The sequence below is a fragment of the Motacilla alba genome, chromosome 28 (genome assembly GCF_015832195.1).
Source record: "Motacilla alba alba isolate MOTALB_02 chromosome 28, Motacilla_alba_V1.0_pri, whole genome shotgun sequence".
Lineage (NCBI taxonomy): Eukaryota > Metazoa > Chordata > Aves > Passeriformes > Motacillidae > Motacilla > Motacilla alba.
This window is the reverse complement of record NC_052043.1, coordinates 820,678-841,481: the sequence shown is the minus strand read 5'-3', so window position 1 is coordinate 841,481 and position 20,804 is coordinate 820,678. Positions and strand designations below refer to the sequence as shown.

Genomic DNA, 20,804 nt, shown 5'->3' with positions numbered 1-20,804 from the left:
GTACTGCAGGAAACGCTTTCACCACAAACGGGTCCCGGTGTGCGGCAGTGGGGGCGGCCCCGGGCACGTCCCGGTGGGGCCGGGGAGGGTCGGGGACAGCCCCGGTAGGTTCGGAGCAGTCCCGGTGGGGCCAGGGAGGGTCGGGAACAGCCCCGGTAGGTTCGGAGCAGTCCCGGTGGGGCCAGGGAGGGTCGGGAACAGCCCCGGTGGGTCCGGGCCAGGTCCGGAGCAGCCTCGAATGGAGCTGGGGAGGGTCGGGGACAGTCCCGGTAGGTTCGGAGCAGCCCCGGTGGAGCTGGGGAGGGTCGGGGACAGTCCCGGTAGGTTCGGAGCAGCCCCGGTGGAGCTGGGGAGGGTCGGGGACAGCCCCGGTGGGGCCGGGCCGGGTCCGGAGCAGCCTAGAATGGGGCCGGGGAGGGTCGGGGACAGCCCCGGTGGGTCTGGAGCAGCCCCGGTGGGGCCGGGGAGGGTCGGGGACAGCCCCGGTGGCGCCGGGCCAGGTCCGGAGCTTCCCCCATGGGGCTGGGGAGGGTCGGGGACAGCCCCGGTGGGTCCGGAGCTGCCCCGGGGCTCCCTCCCGGTCCCTCCCGGTCCCGCCGTTCGCGGCCACGTGGCGCGGGCGGCGCGCGGCAGTGACGTCACGGCGCGGCGGCGGTCACGGGGCGCGCGGGGCGATGGCGGCGGCCGGAGGGTGCCGGGTGAGCGCGGGGGCACCGCGGCCGCACCGGGCACGGCGGGACGGGACCCCCGCGGCCTGCTCGGGCCGGCGGGGACAGCGGCGGGGCCCGGCCCGGAGCCGCCGTTCCCTCGCAGCTCCCGGTGGGGACACCCGGGCCAGGGGAGACCGGCCCCGGTTCCTGGCCCCGCTCCCGGGATGGAGCCTCCAGCGGGGCCGCGTCCCCGGGATTCGGAGGGGTCGAGGCTTCTCCAGCCCAACCATTCCGGGCTCCCGGGACCTCTCCCAGGGTTCCCGTGCCCCGAGCTGCTCCCGGGGCCTCTCCCGGAGCCTTTCCCGGGGTTCCCGTGCCCTGAGCTGCTCCCGGGGCCTCTCCCGGAGCCTCTCCCGGGGTTCCCGTGCCCTGAGCTGCTCCCGGGGCCTTTCCCGGAGCCTTTCCCGGGGTTTCCGTGCCCCGAGCTGCTCCCGGTGCCTTTCCCGCGGTTCCCGTGCCCCGAGCTGCTCCCGGTGCCGCTCCCGGTGCCTTTCCCGGGGTTCCCGTGCCCCGAGCTGCTCCCGGTGCCGCTCCCGGGGCTCCGTGCGGGCGCTTTTGCCGTGAGCTGTCCCGGAGCTCCCCGAGCAGGACGAGCCCTTTGTGCCCGGGCTGGAACGGGAGCCTGAAGCGGGATTTCTGCTCCGTTCGTGCCTTTGCTCGGGAGCTCCCCGGTGCTCGGCTCCTGCCCCGGTCTCCGGTGCTGCCCGTGAGCCAGCCAGAGGCGTTCGGGGGGGATTTGCCCGGTTCTACCGTGCTGCGAGCCCCGAGCTCAGCGCTGACCCCTCCGGAGCAGGAACCCGCGGGCTTGGCCTCGGCAGGGGCAGCAGAACCGTGCTGGGCTTGTTCTGGGATCCCCCGAGCTGGGAGCAGCTTGTGTTTGGAGGAGTTTCCCCCCCAAAAAAAAACCCCTTGTGCTTCTCACATTTCAGCTCCGGGTGGATTCGTGCGTGGCTGCTCTGCCAGACCCGGGGGGTTTGGGTGCTTTTGGGTGCTTCCCTGAGCTCCTAATGTTCTTTTTCCTTGCAGAAATGTCTCCTCAGCGGGCTCTGGCTGCTCCGATCCAGGGGTTTGGGAACTCTCGGGTGCTTCCCTGAGCTCTTGGGTGCTTCCCTGAGCTCCCGATGTGTTTTTTCCTTGCAGAAATGTCTCCTCAGCAGGCTGTGGCTGCTCTGCCAGATCCAGGGGTTTGGGAGCTCTTGGGTGCTTCCCTGAGCTCTTGGGTGCTTCCCTGAGCTCCTGCCTTGCTTTTTCCTTGCAGAAATGTCTCCTCAGCGGGCTCTGGCTGCTCCGATCCAGGGGTTTGGGAGCTCTTGGGTGCTTCCCTGAGCTCCTGCCATGCTTTTTCCTTGCAGAAATGTCTCCTCAGCGGGCTCGGGTTGCTCCGATCCAGGGGTTTGGGAGCTCCCGGGTGCTTCCCTGAGCTCCTGCCCTGTTTTCCCCTTGCAGAAATGTCTCCTCAGCGGGCTGTGGCTGCTCTCCAGGCGTTATCCCATCCCCGCCTTCCCCAGGAGCGCCCTGCCCGGGATCAGCAGCCCTGCCCTGGGCACCCCTCAGGTTGGTGCCCCCTGAATCCATCCCGTTCCCAGCAGAGTCCCCAGCTGGATGTGCGTGTGGCTCTGGCAAGTGCCCGCTTCCAGGCTGGGAATCTCCACTTTTTAACTGGAACTCGGGGGATTTTTGGGGCAGCTGAGGTTGGACGGGGCTTGGAGCACCCTGGGGTGGTGGGAGGTGGCCCTGCCCAGGCAGGGGGTGGAGCTGGGTGGGATTTCGGGTCCTTTCAGCCCGATCCATCCTGAGATTCCATGAAATCCCCAGGCCGTGTGGCTCTTTGGAGGATCAGCTGCTTTTCCAAGCAGCTCCGTGCTTTCCACACGTTCTGAAAGCGACCCGGGGCTTGCCTCCAGCCCAAAACTTTTGGGTTTTTGATCCTGTTGTGTTTTTTTTGGGAATTCCTTGGGGTTCTCCAACGTGGAATGGTTTTCTCCAGTCCAGATGCTACTCCTCGGGAGGAAGGAAGGGATTCATCTCAGGTTTCGTGGAGAACATCAAGCAGGAGTTAGCCAAAAACAAAGAGATGAAGGAAAGCATCAAAAAATTCCGAGACGAAGCCAAAAAGCTGGAGGAGTCAGATGCTCTGCGGGAAGCCAGGAGGAAATACGTGAGTGTTGGGGTGTTCCCTGGGTTATTCCCTGGGCTATTCCCTGGGTTATTCCCTGGGCTATTCCCTGGGTTATTCCCTGCTTTCTGGAGCTCTCACTGCTCCGAGTGAGCATTTCCATCCACAGGAGAAGTTCTGCTTGGCTGGGAGCGCTCAGTGCTGAGTGGATGCCTCAGAACCTTTATTTGTTGGAATGTTTTGGGTTTGGCTGTTTGGTTTTCTTTTTTAATTTTAGTGGAAAGTCTTTCCAGCAGACACTTGGCTGCATTTCTGAGCAGATCAGATAACGAGGCGTTAAATTGAGCATCAAACGTTTCAGAGAGCTCTGAGCATCATCATTTGCAGAGCTGCTGCTGACTCAGGCCATGAATTCCTGAAATGTTGCTTCTTCCACCCTCAATTCCAGCCTTAATGGATTGTGCTCCATCCCAGCTGCCTTTGAGTAGTTTCTGCCTCTTGATTAATGTTCTTTTCCCCCAGAAAACCATTGAGTCTGAAACAGTGAAGACCTCAGAAGTGATTAAAAAGAAGCTCGAAGAAATAACAGGGACGGTTAAAGAGGTAAAAGGATTTTTCCTCAGGGCAGCTCTGCTGGAGTTGGGCTTGGGGGGGCTGGAATTGTCATTGTTGGTGGCAGGTGCTGCTGCTCGTGGAGCTTTTCATCCAGTCATGGGTTGGGTGTGGCCAGAGGACACCCAGCCAGGGATTCCTCTGGGTTTGGGGCATGGAGAAGAGGCAGACCAACCCCCAGCAGCCTTGGGAGCCCAAAATAAGGATGGAGAGAGTGCAGAGGAACCCCTGGAGCCCCTCTGGCAGAGCTGGGGGTGCTCACCTGGAGAGGAGAAGGCTCCAGGGAGAGCTCAGAGCCTGGAGGGGCTCCAGGAGGGCTGGAGAGGGGCTGGGGAGAGGCCTGGGGCTGCAATGACCTTTCCCTTTTCCCTTGCAGAGTTTGGATGAGGTCAGCAAGAGTGACCTGGGCAGGAAGATCAAGGAAGGGGTGGAGGAAGCTGCCAAAACGGCCAAACAGTCTGCAGAGTCTGTGACCAGGGGAGGGGAGAAGCTGGGCAGGACTGCAGCCTTCAAAGCCATCTCCCAGGTACTGCTGCCTGAGCTCCCAGAAGCTCAGGAGTGGCTTTTTGGGGAGGTTTGGGGGGAAATCCTGCAGGGGGAAATCCTGCAGGTCTGAAATCCTGCAGGGGTGAGATCCTGCAGGTCTGAGATCCTGCAACCTTCAAAGCCATCTCCCAGGTACTGCTCCCTGAGCTCCCAGAAGCTCAGGAGTGGATTTTTGGGGAGGTTTGGGGGGAAATCCTGCAGGGGGGAAATCCTGCAGGTCTGAGATCCTGCAGCCTTCAAAGCCATCTCCCAGGTACTGCTCCCTGAGCTCCCAGAAGCTCAGGAGTGGCTTTTTGGGGAGGTTTGGGGTGAAATCCTACAGGTCTGGGATCCTGCAGAGGTGAAATCCTGCAGAGAGGAAATCACAGCTCCCCTGGCAGGGCTGAGCTCCTGGGGAGCTGCCTGCTGCAGGGTTGGAGAAGGTCCCTCTCCAGAGGGATTTTAGCTTCCTCAAATCCCTCTTTTTGCAGGAAACACAGAAAATATCCCAGGTTTTATTGCCAAGCTGTGGCTGCCCCACCCCTGGCAGGGTTTGCTCTCCCAGACCATCGCAGGGTGGGATTTCCACCTTCTGGGGGGGGCAACAAACCCACCCTGAGGGGGCTGTTTTCCTTGCAGGGAGTGGAAAGTGTGAAGAAGGAGATAGATGAGAGTGTTTTGGGACAGACGGGTCCCTACAGGCGCCCGGAGCGGCTCCGGAAGCGGACGGAATATTCCGGAGAGAGGATCAAAGAGCAGCGAGTGTTTGAGGCCAACGAGTACGTGGGGGGGTCCTCTGGGGGTGGGGGGAATGTTTCTGGGTGTGATTTGGTGGAAAAGGTAAAAAACAGCTCAGGGGTTAAAGCCCAGGAGCTGTGGGCTGGGAGCAGCTGGGGCTGGGGGCGCGTTCCCAGCAGGAAGGGATGGTCCCGGATCTCCCTGTGGCAAAACTGGAAATTTCAAATTCCAGAGGGGAAATTCGATGTTCAGAGGTGAAATCCTGAGCTGAGCGTTGTTCTGTGTTCAGTTTGAACTTGCTGCTGAGGCTGTGCTCCTTTTTTCTGGCCTGCTTTCCTCCTCTGGGTTGAGTTTTATTAGTCTGCTGCTTTATTTATTTGGAGTTTTGTTTCTCTCATGTTTTATTTAGCCGGGTTTTTATTTGGCCGGTGTCTCATTTATCTGGTGGATCATTTATGGGGCTATCACTTATGGGCCTGCAATTTATTTTATAATTGATGGGGCCATCATTTATCTTGTAATTGAGCTCATCATTTCTGTGCTGTCTCAGCCTCAGTGATGCCGAGTGCTGCAGGGATATTCCTCCGGGTGCTGTCTGTATTTGTTACAAGTCCATTTTCCCCAAATATCCACATTTTATCCCCGTTTTCTGCCCTCTCTAGGGAAGCCATGGGCATGGTGCTGCATAAAGACTCCAAGTGGTACCAGCAGTGGAAAGATTTCAAGGACAACAACGTGGTTTTCAACAGTGAGTCGAGCACATTCCCTTCCCAGCCCTGCTCCCTGCTCCTGGATCTGCCTCCAGCCTCAGCAAATCCCAAATCCCCGCTTTTCTCTGTGGGTTTGGAGGCAGAGCTGGGAGCTCTCAGCTTCTCCAGCTGTGCTGCAGCCCCTCCTGTGCTGGGAGCAGTCCCAGGGCAGCTGAACTCCTGGCTGTCCTGTTCCTCCCTGCTCAGCTTCGTGCTGGCACCAGGGACAGGGAAAGCAGCTCTGCTGCTCCCCAGATGGAGCTTAAAACAGGGAAAATCCTGGAAAATCCAGGGGGTTTCACACAGCTTCCAAACTGGTGAAAGAATTCTTAAAAAAAAAATAATAATCCCGTGATCTTTCTGACCTTTGATGTCAACTGAGGCTGGTTTTAGTGCAAATGCCCTGAAAACAATCCCGGAATTTAGGTTGGAAAAGCCTCCAGGACCTTTTGAGCCCAACCTGTCCCTGATCCCCAGATTGTCACCTCCAGGGCTGGGGACTGCTCCAGTGGGAGCAGCACGATCCTGAATGTGCTCACTCCACTGGATAAATGCCCTTCCCAGAGGTGTTGAACCTGAGTGGTAGCAGAGCAGGAGCTGCTGAGAGGTCAGAACATTGCAGGAAAATGGGGAAGAAAATGGGGAGAGAAGCAGGGAGGAAAATGGGGAAGAAAATGGGAAGAAAGCAGAAAAATGGGGAATAAAATGGGGAGGAAAACAGGGAGAAAAATGGGGAGAAAACAGAAAAAATGGGGAATAAAACGGAGAGGAAAACAGGGAGAAAAATGAAGAGAAAATGGAAAAATGGGGAATAAAACGGAGAGGAAAACAGGAAGAAAAATGAGGAGAAAACAGAAAAAATGGGGAATAAGATGGGGAGAAAATAGGAAGAAAAACGGGGAATAAAATGAGGAGAAAGCAGAAAAATGGGGAATAAAATGGAGAGGAAAACAGGGAGAAAAATGAGGAGAAAATGGAAAAATGGGCAATAAAATTGAGAGGAAAACAGGGAGAAAAATGGGGAATAAAATGAGGAGAAAACAGGAAAAATGGGGAATAAGATGGGGAGGAAAACAGGGAGAAAAATGAGGAGAAAATGGAAAAATGGGGAATAAAATGGAGAGGAAACCAGGAAGAAAAATGAGGAGAAAACGGAAAAAATGGGGAATAAAGTGGAGAGGAAAACAGGGAGAAAAATGAGGAGAAAACGGAAAAATGGGCAATAAAATTGAGAGGAAAACAGGGAGAAAAATGGGGAATAAAATGAGGAGAAAACAGGAAAAATGGGGAATAAGATGGGGAGGAAAACAGGGAGGAAAATGAGGAGAAAATGGAAAAATGGGGAATAAAATGGAGAGGAAACCAGGGAGAAAAATGAGGAGAAAACGGAAAAAATGGGGAATAAAATGGGGAGAAACCAGGAAGAAAAATGGGGAATAAAATGAGGAGAAAGCAAAAAAATGGGGAATAAAATGGGGAGAAACCGGGAAGAAAAATGGGGAATAAAATGAGGAGAAAACAGAAAAATGGGGAATAAGATGGGGAGGAAAACAGGGAGAAAAATGGGGAATAAAATGGAGAGGAAAACAGGGAGAAAAATGAGGAGAAAACGGAAAAAATGAGGAATAAAATGAGGAGAAAACAGAAAAATGGGGAATAAAATGGAGAGGAAACCAGGGAGAAAAATGGGGAGAAAAACAGGGAATAAAATGGGGAGCAAACCAACTCCCAGCTGGTGCCTGGTGCTGCACAAAGGCATGGAGGAAGGTCGGGCCCTGCGGGTCCCTCCGGGCTGGGGCAGCTGGCAGGGCTCTGAGCTCTCTCTGCTCCCTGCAGGGTTCTTTGAGATGAAGATGAAATACGACGAGAGCGACAACGCCTTCATCCGCGCCTCGCGCGCTGTCACCGACCGCGTCACCGACCTCATAGGTACAGGGACAGCCTGGGGTACAGGGACAGCCTGGAGCTGCTATTGGGTACAGGGACAGCCTGGGGCTGCTCACGGGTACAGGGACAGCCTGGGGCTGCTCACGGGTACAGGGACAGCCTGGGGCTGGTCACGGGTACAGGGACATCCCTGGGACTGCTCACGGGTACAGGGACAGCCTGGGGCTGGTCACGGGTACAGGGACAGCCCTGGGGCTGCTCGCGGGTACAGGGACAGCCTGGGGCTGCTCTTGGGTAGAGGGACACCCTGGGGCTGGTCATGGGTACAGGGACATCCCTGGGGCTGCTCGCGGGTACAGGGACAGCCTGGGGCTGGTCATGGGTACAGGGACAGCCTGGGGCTGCTCTTGGGTACAGGGACAGCCTGGGGCTGCTCACGGGTACAGGGACAGCCTGGGGTTGCTCGCGGGTACAGGGACAGCCTGGGGCTGCTCTTGGGTAGAGGGACACCCTGGGGCTGGTCATGGGTACAGGGACATCCCTGGGGCTGCTCACGGGTACAGGGACAGCCTGGGGCTGCTCACGGGTACAGGGACATCCCTGGGGCTGCTCTTGGGTACAGGGACAGCCTGGGGCTGCTCGCGGGTACAGGGACAGCCTGGGGCTGCTCACGGGTACAGGGACAGCCTGGGGCTGCTCGCGGGTACAGGGACATCCCTGGGACTGCTCACGGGTACAGGGACAGCCTGGGGCTGCTCACGGGTACAGGGACACCTGAGCTGCTCCTGGAGAGCCCTGGGGCTGCTCACGGGTACAGGGACACCCTGGGGCTGCTCTTGGGTACAGGGACAGCCTGGGGCTGCTCCTGGAGAGCCCTGGGGCTGGTCACAGGTACAGGGACATCTCTGGGCCTGCTCTTGGGTACAGGGACAGCCTGGGGCTGCTCGCGGGTACAGGGACAGCCTGGGGCTGCTCTTGGGTAGAGGGACCAGCCTGGGGCTGCTCACGGGTACAGGGACACCTGAGCTGCTCCTGGAGAGCCCTGGGGCTATTCATGGGTACAGGAACATCTCTGGAGCTGCTCCTGGAGAGCCCTGGGGCTGGTCACGGGTACAAGGGGACAGCCTGGGGCTGCTCGCGAGTACAGGGACATCCCTGGGGCTGCTCACGGGTACAGGGACATCCCTGGGAAGGATGCTCTGTCCCCGTGTCCTGGTGGCCATTCCCCTCCATTCCCCTCTCTGCTCTGTGTCCCCGTGTCCTGGTGGCCATTCCCCCGTGCCGTGTCCCCGGTGCCAGGTGCTGGTGGCAGTGCCAGCCCCGGCACTGAGCTGTCCTTGCAGGGGGGCTGTTCTCCAAGACGGAGATGTCGGAGGTGCTGACGGAGATCCTCAGGGTGGACCCGTCCTTCGACAAGGATCGCTTCCTGAAGCAGTGCGAGCGCGACATCATCCCCAACGTCCTCGAGGTGCCCCTGCTGCCCCGCGTCCCCTCAGCCCCCAGGGAAAATGAATCTGGGATTTGGAATGAGCAGGAATTGTTCTGGGTTTGGGATTTGAAATGAGCAGGAATTGTTCTGAGTTTGGGATTTGAAATGAGCAGGAATTGTTCTGAGTTTGGGATTTGAAGTAGAGCAGGAATTGTTCTGAGTTTGGGATGTGAAATTGAGCAGGAATTGTTCTGGGTTTGGGATTTGGAATGAGCAGGAATTGTTCTGAATTTGGGATTTGGAATTGAGCAGGAATTGTTCTGAGTTTGGAGCAGGAATCGAGCAGGAATTTTGGGATTTGAAACTGAGCAGGAATTGTTCTGAGTTTGGGATGTGAAATTGAGCAGGAATTGTTCTGAATTTGGGATTTGAAATGAGCAGGCATTGTTCTGAGTTTGGGATTTGGAATGAGCAGGAATTGCTCTGGGTTTGGGATTTGGAATTGAGCAGGAATTGTTCTGAGTTTGGGATTTGGAATTGAGCAGGAATTGTTCTGAGTTTGGGATTTGGAATGAGCAGGAATTGTTGTGAATTTGGGATTTGAAATTGAGCAGGAATTGTTCTGGGTTTGGGATTTGAAATGAGCAGGAATTTTGGGATGTGAAATTGAGCAGGAATTGTTCTGAATTTGGGATTTGAAGTAGAGCAGGAATTGTTCTGAGTTTGGGATTTGGAATTGAGCAGGAATTGCTCTGAGTTTGGGATTTGGAATTGAGCAGGAATTATTCTGGGTTTGGGATTTGGAATTGAGCAGGAATTTTGGGATTTGGAATGAGCAGGAATTGTTCAGAGAGACTCAGGAGAGCCTGGAGAAACGGCAGCTTGAGGAGCCAACCGTTGGGATCCTTCTGTTCCTTCTGTGCCTGAATTTTTCAGAGTGGGAAATCGCAGCCCTGCTCCTCTCCTCTTTGATCCAGGGTTTGTGAGCCCTGGGAGCTCTGCTGGCTCTCTGGCAGCTTGAGCAGGAAGCTGCAATGGGAAGGTGCAGCTGGAAGCTTTGAGAGTTTAATCATCCAAAGGTTTCCGTGCCTTGGCCTCAGCTCCTGTGTTTTTATCAAAATCCTTTTTGCTGTTCCCCTTTGCAGCTCCAGTTTCCCCCCAGAGCCCCACAAACAGTGGGATTTAAGGTGTTGTGCTGCTGCAAGGGCTGATTGCTCCCACTTTGGTCTGGGAGGAGCTTTAAAATGTTCTCTGTGCTTCCCCCTCAGGCTCTGATCTCCGGGGAGCTCGACATCCTCAAGGACTGGTGCTATGAGGCCGTGAGTGAAGCTCCCAAAACCTCCCCAGAGCTTGGGATTCTCCCTTGGAAATGGGGTTATTTCCAGGGGTTGGAATTCCTGGAAGCAGAGCCTTTCCTGACAGTGTTGGTGGGCTTTTATTTGGGTCTTCGTTCCTCCAAAATCCAAAATAATTCTGCTCTTCCAAATCCAAAATAATCCAAGAGCTGAATTGCTCCAAGTGAATTCCCTGTTCCCCACCACCAGAGGGCTGGAAGAGCCAGTTTTTCAATTTAATAAATCCTGATCAGCTATTTTTATTATTATTATTATTATTATTTTTTGGTAACAATAATCCAGTCTGAGAGCAAAGAATCCTCCCTGCTTCCAGCAACCTTGGGAATGACACCTTGGATTGCTCTGGAGGGAGGCAGCAGCTTCTCTGCAGCGTGTGAGGCCAAGATCAAACATTCCCCAGGCAGCTGGAATTGGAAATGAAGCTTTAAATCCAGAGCAATCAGTCAGATGAGCCAGGGGAGGAAATGGGAATCCTGTCCCTGAGAACCTGGGGGATGAAACCTCGTAATGGTGCTGAGATGGTGATTCTGGGCACTGAACTCCCTCATTTTCCCTGATTTTCCTTTACTTTCACAGTTTTTCCCTGATTTTCCCTGCTTTCCCCCTGCTTTCCCCCTGCTTTTCATTTATTTTCACAGTTCTTCCCTGCTTTTCCCTGCTTTTCCTTTATTTTCAGTTTTTCACAGTTTTTACCTGCTTTTCACCTGCTTTTTCCCTGCTTTTCCTTTATTTTCACAGTTTTTCCCCTGCTTTTCCCCTGCTTTTCCTCTGCTTTTTCCCTGCTTTTCCTTTATTTTCCCTTGCTTTTCCCTGCTTTCCATTTATTTGCCCAGTTTTTCAGTTTTCCCCTGATTTTTCCCTGCTTTGCCTTTATTTTCACAGTTCTCCCCTGCTTTTCCCTGCTTTTCCCCTGCTTTTTCCCTGCTTTTTCCCTGCTTTTTCCCTCCTTTTCCCTGCTTTTCCCTGCTTTTCCCTGCTTTTCCCTTGCTTTTCCCTTGCTTTTCCCCTGCTTTTTTCCTGCTTTTCCCCTGCTTTTTCCCCTGCTTTTTTCCTGCTTTTCCCCTGCTTTTCCCCTGCTTTTCCTTTATTTTCCCCTGCTTTTCCCTTCTTTCCCTTTATTTTCACAGTTTTTCCCTGCTTTTCCCCTGCTTTCCTCTGTTTTTCCCTTATTTTCCTTTATTTTCCCAGTTTTTCACAGTTTTTCCCTGCTTTTCCTTTGTTTTCCCAGCTTTCCCTGCTTTTCCCTGTTCCTGCTGCTCAGTCCAGCTGCGAGTCCCTCATCCCTCAGCTGCTCTCAGGTCCTCACATTCAGCCCAGTAAAAGTGGGATTTTTCAGTGGGATTTTTGTGAATCCCAAAACATTTCCTGCACTTCTTTAATCCCTTCCTTCAGCACATTTACATTAAAAAGTGACTTTTTCTCATGGGTTTGTTTTTGGTTTTTGGGTTTGGTTTTTTTTGGTGGCTCTCTCCAAGCAAAAAATTCCCTTTTTTTTTTTTTTTTTAATTGTTTTTTTTTGATGGCAGAACAATTCCAAACAATTCCCAACCCGAGTTTGTTCATCCCTCAGACCTACAGCCAGCTGGCCCATCCCATCCAGCAGGCCAAGGCTTTGGGGCTCCAGTTCCACTCCAGGATCCTGGACATCGACAACATCGACGTGAGTTCCCTGCCCAGCTTTTCCCTGGGGGGAGGAATTGCACTCGTGGGCTCAGGAAGGGTTTTTTAGGATCAGGGAGATTGGGAAAATCCTCCAGGATCATCAAGGCCAACCTTCTTTGCTCTCACTGCTGGGTTTGAGCTCTGGGGGTTTGGGATTTCTGCTCCCAGAGGGGAAAATCCCAGTGCTGGAAGGGAAATCCCAGTGCTGGAAGGGTGATCCCAGTGTTGGAAGGGAAATCCCAGCGCTGGAAGGGAAATCCCATTGCTGGAAGGGAAATCCCAGTGCTGGAAGGGAAATCCCAGTGGTGGAAGGGAAATCCCATTGCTGGGAGGGAAAATCCCAGTGTTGGAAGGGAAATCCCAGTGCTGGAAGGGAAATCCCAGTGGTGGAAGGGAAATCCCATTGCTGGGAGGGAAAATCCCAGTGCTGGAAGGGAAAATCCAGTGCTGGAAGGGAAATCCCAGTGTTGGAAGGGAAATCCCAGTGTTGGAAGGGAGATCCCAGTGGTGGAAGGGAGATCCCAGTGGTGGAAGGGAAAAATCCCAGTGCTGGAAGGGAAATCCCAGTGCTCAAAAGGAAAATCCCAGTGCTGGGAGGGAAATCCCAGCTATCCAAGTTATCTGAAATATCTTGGAAATGGAGTCAGGCTTGGGTTTGGGGTGGGGCAGCTGCAGGGAGCTCGTTCCCTGGGATCAGCCAGGGGAACTTTGCAGAGCTGTTGAGATTCCCTCTGGGAACAGGAAAATCACCCTAAAAATAAATGTATTCCTTTGTGACCCGGCCCAGCCCTGAGCTGGGACTGCTTCCTTCATTGGGGATCAAACAGAATGTTTGGGAACATTCCAAAAGAGGGAAACCCCGCTGTCCTCAGTCCCCGTGCTTCCTTTTGGGGCAGCGCAGGCAGGAATTCCAGAGCTTTCCATGGCATCCTGCATTCCCACAAAAAAAAAACCCCAAAGGGATGCAAAGAGATCGCCCACAATGGGCAGAGAGAGAACTCTGGGATTTTAAAAGGAAAAAAAAAACCCTGAATTTCCACTCCTCTTGCATTCCAGTGAATAAAGCCTTTAAATATTTCATGGAACAGCCTGGGAATAGAGGGGAAAAATCCTGGCAAACAAAAGGTTCCCCCCTTGGAGTCTTTCTGGTCCAGTTTTTGTCTGGTTCAGAACAACTTCCCGGCAAAAAGGGATTTAAAAGCAGCAGAAAAGGCTCTGTTTGATCCTTGTGGGTCCCTTCCAGCTCAGGATGTTCTGATTCCGAGCAGTTCCTTCAGAGAATTCCGGTTTTTTGGGATTTTTTTGGAGAGCAGGGTGGCTTTGATTTTGCTTTCCAATTGGAGATAACGGAGCAGAGCTCGTTCCCGCTGCCCAGATTTATGGACTTGGGAAAACGATGAGAAAATCCACAACGCTTTGGGGAAGGCTTGGAGCGTTCCCAATTGGAATTGTTCTGGGAAACAGCTTTTCCATCTCTCCAGAATCATGGAATGGGTGTGATTGAGCAGCCAGGGGGAGCTGGGGGTGTCTGGGGTGCTGGGAACTCTTCCCTGACCCTGCAGGAACGGGGATCTCCCAGGGTTCTGTGTCCCTGGGGAAGATGATGGAGTTTGGGGTGTCTGGGGTGGTGGGAGCTGTGCCCTGACCCCACAGGAACGAGGGGTCTCCATGGGGTTCTGTGTCCTTGGGGAAGATGATGGATCTGGGGGTGTTTGTGGTGCTGGGAACTCTTTCCTGACCCCACAGGAACAGGGGATCTCCCTGGGTTCTGTGTCCATGGGGAAAATTATGGAGTTTGGGGTGTCTGGGGTGGTGGGAGCTCTTCCCTGACCCTACAGGAATGGGGGATCTCCCCGGGTTCTGTGTCCTTGGGGAAGATGATGGAGTCTGGGGTGGTGGGAGCTCTTCCCTGACCCCACAGGAATGGGGGATCTCCCCGGGTTCTGTGTCCCTGGGGAAGATGATGGAGTTTGGGGTGTCTGGGGTGGTGGGAGCTCTTCCCTGACCCCACAGGAACGGGGGTCTCCCGGGTTCTGTGTCCCTGCAGCTGGCCATGGGGAAGATGATGGAGCAGGGGCCGGTGCTGATCATCACCTTCCAGGCCCAGGTGGTGATGCTGATCAAGAACCACCAGGGGGACGTGGTGGAGGGGGACCCGGTGAGTGGGGACACGTCTGGGGTCTGGGCCAGGTTTGGGGCCAGGGACAGGTTTGGGGTCTGGGGCAGGTTAGGGGCCAGGGACAGGTTTGGGGTCTGGGGCATGTTTGGGGTTTGGGACATGTTTGGGGTCAGGGACAGGTTTGGGATCTGGGGCACATTTGGGGTCTGGGGCAGGTTTGGGGTCGGGGACAGGTTTGGGATCTGGGTCACATTTGGGGTCAGGGACAGGTTTGGGATCTGGGTCACATTTGGGATCTGGGACACATTTGGGATCTGGACACGTTTGGGATCCCCCAGGGCAGCTCCAGCTCCATCCCATCCCCAGCTCCCCTGCTGGGTTTGCCTCCCCTTGCCTTTCCCCAAGGTCCTGGCAGGGCAGAGCAGGGTTGGGTAGTGGATGGAAAAACCCCAAAGCCACGAGTGCCAGAATTCCACGGGAATCCCCCAGGAATGCCCAGCCCCGCCTGGAGCTCAGCCTGGGAGGGGTTTTGGGGAACCCCAGGGACCCTCCTGTGGTGGTGGGGCCCATCCCGGCTGACTCCCAGCCAGGGCAGGAACCCTGATCCAGGGATTCCCCGCCTTAAATCCCAGATCAGTATTGATGGGATGATCACTGAGCAGGATATCAAAGGCTGTTTGCTGCCAGCTTCCTCCAGGGCTGCAATAAATCAGGGAGAGGGATCCAGGTTCCCCAGGGGAGCCCAAACCTCAGCTTTGATCGGGAGCTGGTGGAGCTGCTGGGATACTGAGCAGGGAGGCTTAGGGAGAGGGGAGCCTCAGATCCCCGGAGTTTGGGGCTGGAAGGGGCTGGAGGGATGTGAGGTTTGGGGCTGGAAGGATGTGAGTTTTGGGGCTGGAAGGATGTGAGGTTTGGGGTGGGAAGGAGTGGAAAGATTTGAGTTTGAGTTTTGGGGTTGGAAGGGGCTGGAAGGATGTGAGTTTTGGGGGTGGAAGGATTTGAGTTTTGGGGGTGGAAGGAGTGGAAAGATGTGAGTTTGAGTTTTGGGGATGGAAGGAGCTGGAAGGATGGGAGTTTTGGGGTTGGAAGGGGCTGGAAGGATGGGAGTTTTGGGGTTGGAAGGAGTAGAAGGAGCTGGAAGGATTTGAGTTTGAGTTTTGGGGTTGGAAGGGGCTGGAAGGATGGGAGTTCTGGGGGTGGAAGGAATGGAAGGATGTGAGTTTTGGAGATGGCAGGATGTGAGTTTCGGGATGGGAAGGAGTGGAAGGATGTGAGTTTTTGGGTGGAAGGATGTGAGTTTGGGGTTGGAAGGAGTGGAAGGATGTGAGTTTTTGGGGTTGGAAGGATGTGAGTTTTTGGGGTTGGAAATATGTGAGTTTTGGGTGGAAGGATGTGAGTTTGGGATTGGAAGGATGTGAGTTTTGGGTGGAAGGATGTGAGTTTGGGATTGGAAGGATGTGAGTTTGGGGTTGGAAGGATGTGAGTTTGGGATTGGAAATATGTGAGTTTTGGGGTTGGAAGGATGTGAGTTTGGGATTGGAAGGATGTGAGTTTTGGGGTTGGAAGGATGTGAGTTTTGGGTGGAAGGATGTGAGTTTGGGGTTGGAAGGATGTGAGTTTTTGGGATTGGAAGGATGTGAGTTTGGGGTTGGAAGGATGTGAGTTTTGGGTGGAAGGATGTGAGTTTTGGGGTTGGAAGGAGTAGAAAGATTGGAGTTGTGGGGCGGAGGGTGCCCAGCTGGCAGCCCCGCTGTGAGCAGCCCTCTCTGGCAGGACAAGGTGCTGCGGATGCTCTACGTGTGGGCCCTGTGCCGGGACCAGGACGAGCTGAACCCCTACATGGCCTGGAGGCTGCTGGACATCTCCTCCTCCAGCACGGAGCAGGTGCTCTGAGCGGGGCTGCCCTGGGCCCTTCCCACCCCTCTGGAAGCAGCTCCAGCCTGGAACCCTCACGGGGAGCAGCCCAGGCTGGGGGTTTTGGGAGAGCTCCTGCTTCTCCCAGTCCCTGAGGAATGGGAATCCCTGCTGGGGGACGTGTGGCACGAGCAGCTGCTGCTTCATCCTCGTGCCTCAGGAGGCTCCTGGGAACCCCCCAGAGCTGCCGTTCCCACCTTGGAGATCCCTGGAGAGGCCTTGGAGGGGCTCCTGGCTGCCAGGCTCCTGCCCAGCCTCCAGCCTCGTGTCCCCTGCCGTGTCTTGCACTTTCCCAAACCAAAATACAACCAGGACTTTGCACATGGAGGTGTCGGATCCTCAGGCTGGTGTGGGACGGGGCTGATATTTGAACATCCAGGGGTGAGATCCGTTTATCCACGGCTTGGAGGGGGGAATGTTGTTCATTCCGGTCACAAAGAGCCACAGCTGCGTCCCTCGGGGTGGCAGGGAGGGTGTGGGACAGGAGGGGAAGGGCACAGGGGGTGTCTGAGGAGTGGGACTGCTTTGGGGACGCTGAATTTTTCTGTCCCACACGCTGTCTCATTCCCTGTGCTCCCTGCTCAGCTCTCTGGCCTTGTCTGCTCATCCCTGCACAGATCCCAGGTCCAGGAGCAGAAACTTCCCCAGGGGTGAAATCCCCTTTCAGGCCCAATCTAAAACAATGGGGTTTGAAAATCCCAAATCATGGAAAAAATTCCCCCAGTCCAGGTTCCAGGGGCAGCGTTCAGTGGGGTTTGGGACCCCGTCCTCCTTGAGCTTGTTTTGCTGGGAGGAAGAGCAGGGGGAATGGCTGAGGGGGAGCAGAAACTGTGGGGTTTGGGCTTCTCCCAAAGGAGGGAGGGCTCTGGGAGCTGAGCCAGGGCCTGCCCGTGGAAAGGGAGCTTGGGAAAAGGTCTGGGGAGGAAACGCAGAGATTGCTGTGCTGCTGAGGGTGAGGCAGGAGAGCTCTGCCCTGCCAGAGTGATTCAAGAGAATAATTCCAGTTCCTCTCCTCGTGTCCAGAGCTTTCAGCATCCCTGGGAGCTTCCCAGAGCCCCGGGCTGAGCCCCTTTCCTTGGGATGGGGCAGCTCCAGCAGCAGAGGCTGCCCCCAGCCCCCGGAGCATTCCCAGGGTGTGGGGGTGCCACATCCCCTGCTCTGGGGGTGGCACTGGGGTCACAGCCACCCCAGGGAATGCTCCAGCCTGGAATGCTGGGATGGAGCCCCAGGGAGGCTGAGGGGGCTCCGCCTGGAGCAGAGGAGGCTCAGGGGGGGCTTTGTGGCTCTGCACAGCTCCTGCCAGGAGGGGACAGCCAGGGGGGTCGGGCTCTGCTCCCAGGGGACAGCAGGACACGAGGGAACAGCCTCAGGCTGGGCCAGGGGGGTTTAGGTTGGGTATTGAGAAGATTCCTTCATGGGAAGGGTTGTCCAGCCCTGGCACAGCTGCCCTGGGCACGGCTGGAGTCCCCACCCCTGCAGGGATTCAAAAGCCGTGGGGATGTGGCACTTGGGGACAGGGCCAGTGGTGGCCTTGGCAGTGCTGGGGCTCGCTGTCCCTGGAGGCTTTTCCAGCCCTGTGGAGAAGGGCTGGGGGGGTTCCTTGGTTCCTGGCACTGCCAGCCCTGCCCCTGGCTCCATCCCCGGGATGCCTGCAGGGCGAGCAGGGTTGCCATGGGGATGGGGATGCTGCCGTGGTGACTCAGAGCAGCTCCTGCCAGGCTCTGACATCCCGTGGGCTGTTGCCATCCCACCGTGGGGGGCTCTGAGCCCCCACAGCCCCCCACACCTTGCCAGGCTGCTCCAAACCTCCAGCCCGGCCTTGGGCACCGCCGGGGATCCAGGGCAGCTCTGGGAGTTCCACTCCAGGGCCTCCCCAGCCTCAGGGAGGGCTTGGAATGAGAGGATCCCAACCCATTCCAGCGTTCTGTGATCCCACAGCTGCCCCGGGGCATTTGGGGCTTTTCCCAGATCCTGCAGTGCTGGAGTTTGGACGCCCAGCCCCGCCCCGAGGGGTTTGTCCAGGATTTTCCCAGTTCTGCGCTGGGTTTGATGGAATGGGATGATCAGGGTGCCCCCAGTGATCCCTCCGTGCTCTTTGCTCCTCTGTTCCTCCCTCTGTTGCAGTTTTGAGGGCTGCAGCCCCTGCTGCCAGGTGAAATTGTCCTCCCTGGGCCTTTCTGGCACGGGGGCTCCTCTTTGCAGCCTCGAGCACTCAGAAGGTCCCTGCCAAGTGACAGCTCCAGGGGAGAGCAGGGCCAGGCCTGGAGCACCGAGCTCGTTTAGGAACAATTCCTTAGAGTGGGGAGGTTTTTCTCAATGAGGTGTTTTTCATCTGGGCAGGGAGCTGGGACAGATCCATGGAGCAGCAGCCGCCTGTGCTGCCTCTCCAGAGCTCAGCTCCTCTGCCAAAGCCTCAGAGATGGTTTTTTTTTTTTTGGTGTTTTTTTTTGTGGTGAATGATTCCAAAATGATTCTTCTCCTGTCTCAGATCAGCTCCAAGAGCTGTGAGCTCTCCCCAGAGCTGCTGGAGGGCGCGGGGGCTTTGTCAGCCTGGGTGGAGGGATGAGTGACTGAGGGCTGTGGGGATCCTTCTGCCTCTGACTATTCCTGCCAATTACAAGAAATAAATAAAGCTTAATTAAGGCGAAGGCTTAGAGAACTCTTCTCCCCGCGGAGCACGGGGAGGAAATTCCACTTGGAGAGGTTCTGCCTGTGGCTGCCCAGGCCCTGGAGGTGTCCAAGTGTTGGACGGGGCTTGGAGCAGCCGGGGGTGGTGGGAAGGGGGTGGGACTGGAGGGGTTTCAGGTCCTCCCGAGCCAGTCCCGACTCCCTGGCTCAGCCCCTGGAAGTGCAGGAGCAGCAGGAGAATCCCAAATGCCAGCGCTGAGGGCTGGGCAGCAGCAGCAGAGTGCAGCAGGGATTTGTTTTCCAGAGGGAAAGAGCTTCCAGACATCCCCTGGGAGTGGCTGGAGCCCGACAGGAGCAGGATCCTGACACAGCATCCAGGGGGGCTGCAGCGGCCGGGACGTGCCACCGGCCGTGGCTGTCACCAAGGGGGCACACAGAGCTTTGGGGAGCCCCCGGGGATGTCCCGGCAGGGCTGGAAAACCCCGGGAATGCCCCAGGGAGATGGGATCCAACACCTCTGTGCCATCCCTTAAAAGCCATCCTGGTTCCAGGGCGCTGATTTCAAAGCAGCCCTCGGGAGGGAAATGACCACGGGTTAAGGGATGGATCCATCGATTTTATTCTGTCCTTGATCTCCACCTCGCCTTTCCCTGGGATGTTTTCAGCTGAGGTGCTTTTAAAACAGCTTTAATTCATTTTCCCTTGGCTGCTGCAGTGCTGCTAATTGGGAACTGGGACTATCTGACAGGATTTACATAGATTTTGAAACGGGAAAGGAAAAATTTCCAAAAATACCTCCCTTTTTAAACTCAAATGCAGCAGAAACTTCATGAAACCGTTTTCTTAAAATACCCTGAAAATCCGCCGTGGTTTTGATGGATCCTTTCTGCCAGCGAGGTTTGCTCTGGGAAAGGAGGGACCCGAACATCCCGGGGGGTTCTGATCGCAGCGGGGTCTGGGAGCACTGCCCCGAGCGTCTCCACACGCCCGGCGTTCCCTGGGACTGAGAGAGGCTCAGCATTCCCGGGAACACAGGCTCAGAATTCCCTGGGACTGAGAGAGGCTCAGCATTCCCGGGAACACAGGCTCAGCATTCCCTGGGACTGAGAGAGGCTCAGCATTCCCTGGGACTGAGAGAGGCTCAGCATTCCCTGGGACTGAGAGAGGCTCAGCATTCCCTGGGACTGAGAGAGGCTCAGCATTCCCTGGGACTGAGAGGCTTGGCATTCCCGGGAACACAGGCTCAGAATTCCCTGGGACTGAGAGAGGCTCAGCATTCCCTGGGAACTGAGGTTCAGCATTCCCTGGGACTGAGAGGCTTGGCATTCCCGGGAACACAGGCTCAGAATTCCCTGGGACTGAGAGAGGTTCAGCATTCCCTGGGACTGAGAGAGGCTCAGCTTTCCCGGGAACATAGGCTCAGCATTCCCTGGGAACTGAGGTTCAGCATTCCCGGGAACACAGGCTCAGCATTCCCTGGGAACTGAGGTTCAGCATTCCCTGGGACTGAGAGGCTTGGCATTCCCGGGAACACAGGCTCAGCATTCCCTGGGACTGAGAGGTTCAGCATTCCCGGGAACACAGGCTCAGCATTCCCTGGGAACTGAGAGAGGCTCAGCTTTCCCTGGGAATTGAGGCTCAGATTTCCCGGGAACACAGGCTCAGTTTTCCTGGGAACACAGGCTCAGATTCCTTTGGGAAGAGGCTCAGATTCCTCTGGGAACAGGCTCAGATTCCTCTGGGAACACAGGCTCCGATTCTTTTGGGAACACAGGCTCAGATTCCTTTGGGAACAGGCTCAGCTTTCCTTTGGGAACAGGCTCCGATTCCTTTGGGAACAGGCTCAGATTCCTCTGGGAACACAGGCTCCAATTCTTTTGGGAACAGGCTCCGATTCCTTTGGGAACACAGGCTCAGATTCCTTTGGGAACAGGCTCAGTTTTCCCGGGAACACAGGCTCAGGTTCCTTTGGGAACACAGGCTCAGCTTTCCTTTGGGAACAGGCTCAGATTCCTTTGGGAACAGGCTCAGGTTCCTTTGGGAACACAGGCTCAGCTTTCCTTTGGGAACAGGCTCCGATTCCTTTGGGAACAGGCTCCGATTCCTCTGGGAACGAGCCTTTGGGAGCGCTGGAGCCGCGGCTCCCTGCAGCCCCCCGGCCGCGGGACGGGATCTCTCCTCCGGGCGTTTTTGGCTCCCGGGATGCGAGCGGGACCTGCCCTGGCGGGGACGAGCCCCGCGGTCTCCATTGGCACCGGCACGTCTGAGTTCCCCGGGAACGTCTGCCACGGCTCCCGTAGCCATGGAGACACCGAAGCCGTGCACAGCAACACTTTTCCAGGCGTTTTTTTCCTTTTATT

At 56.0% G+C, this 20,804-nt stretch overlaps 1 protein-coding gene across 1 annotated transcript; it reads left to right on the top strand.

Annotated features, from left to right (window-relative positions):
- The first annotated feature begins 645 nt into the window (after window positions 1-645).
- TIMM44 (translocase of inner mitochondrial membrane 44) lies at window positions 646-16,143 on the top strand. Its single transcript, XM_038163622.1, has 13 exons — window positions 646-698; window positions 2,157-2,264; window positions 2,698-2,868; window positions 3,349-3,429; window positions 3,815-3,964; window positions 4,603-4,742; window positions 5,364-5,449; window positions 7,287-7,379; window positions 8,681-8,805; window positions 10,035-10,085; window positions 11,692-11,781; window positions 13,831-13,941; window positions 15,676-16,143. Exons 1-13 carry the CDS (start codon window positions 675-677, stop codon window positions 15,793-15,795), a joined length of 1,350 nt encoding a protein of 449 aa, XP_038019550.1. The 5' UTR covers window positions 646-674; the 3' UTR covers window positions 15,796-16,143.
- The last annotated feature ends 4,661 nt before the right edge of the window (window positions 16,144-20,804 follow it).

Bases quoted from the DNA above. Each gene is read 5' to 3' on its own strand.
- TIMM44 (XM_038163622.1), top strand. From the start codon at position 675: ATGGCGGCGGCCGGAGGGTGCCGG. The intron at 2,265-2,697 runs GTTGGTGCCCCC...GGTTTTCTCCAG, and splicing joins CTGCCCTGGGCACCCCTCAG to TCCAGATGCTACTCCTCGGG. The intron at 8,806-10,034 runs GTGCCCCTGCTG...CTTCCCCCTCAG, and splicing joins TCATCCCCAACGTCCTCGAG to GCTCTGATCTCCGGGGAGCT.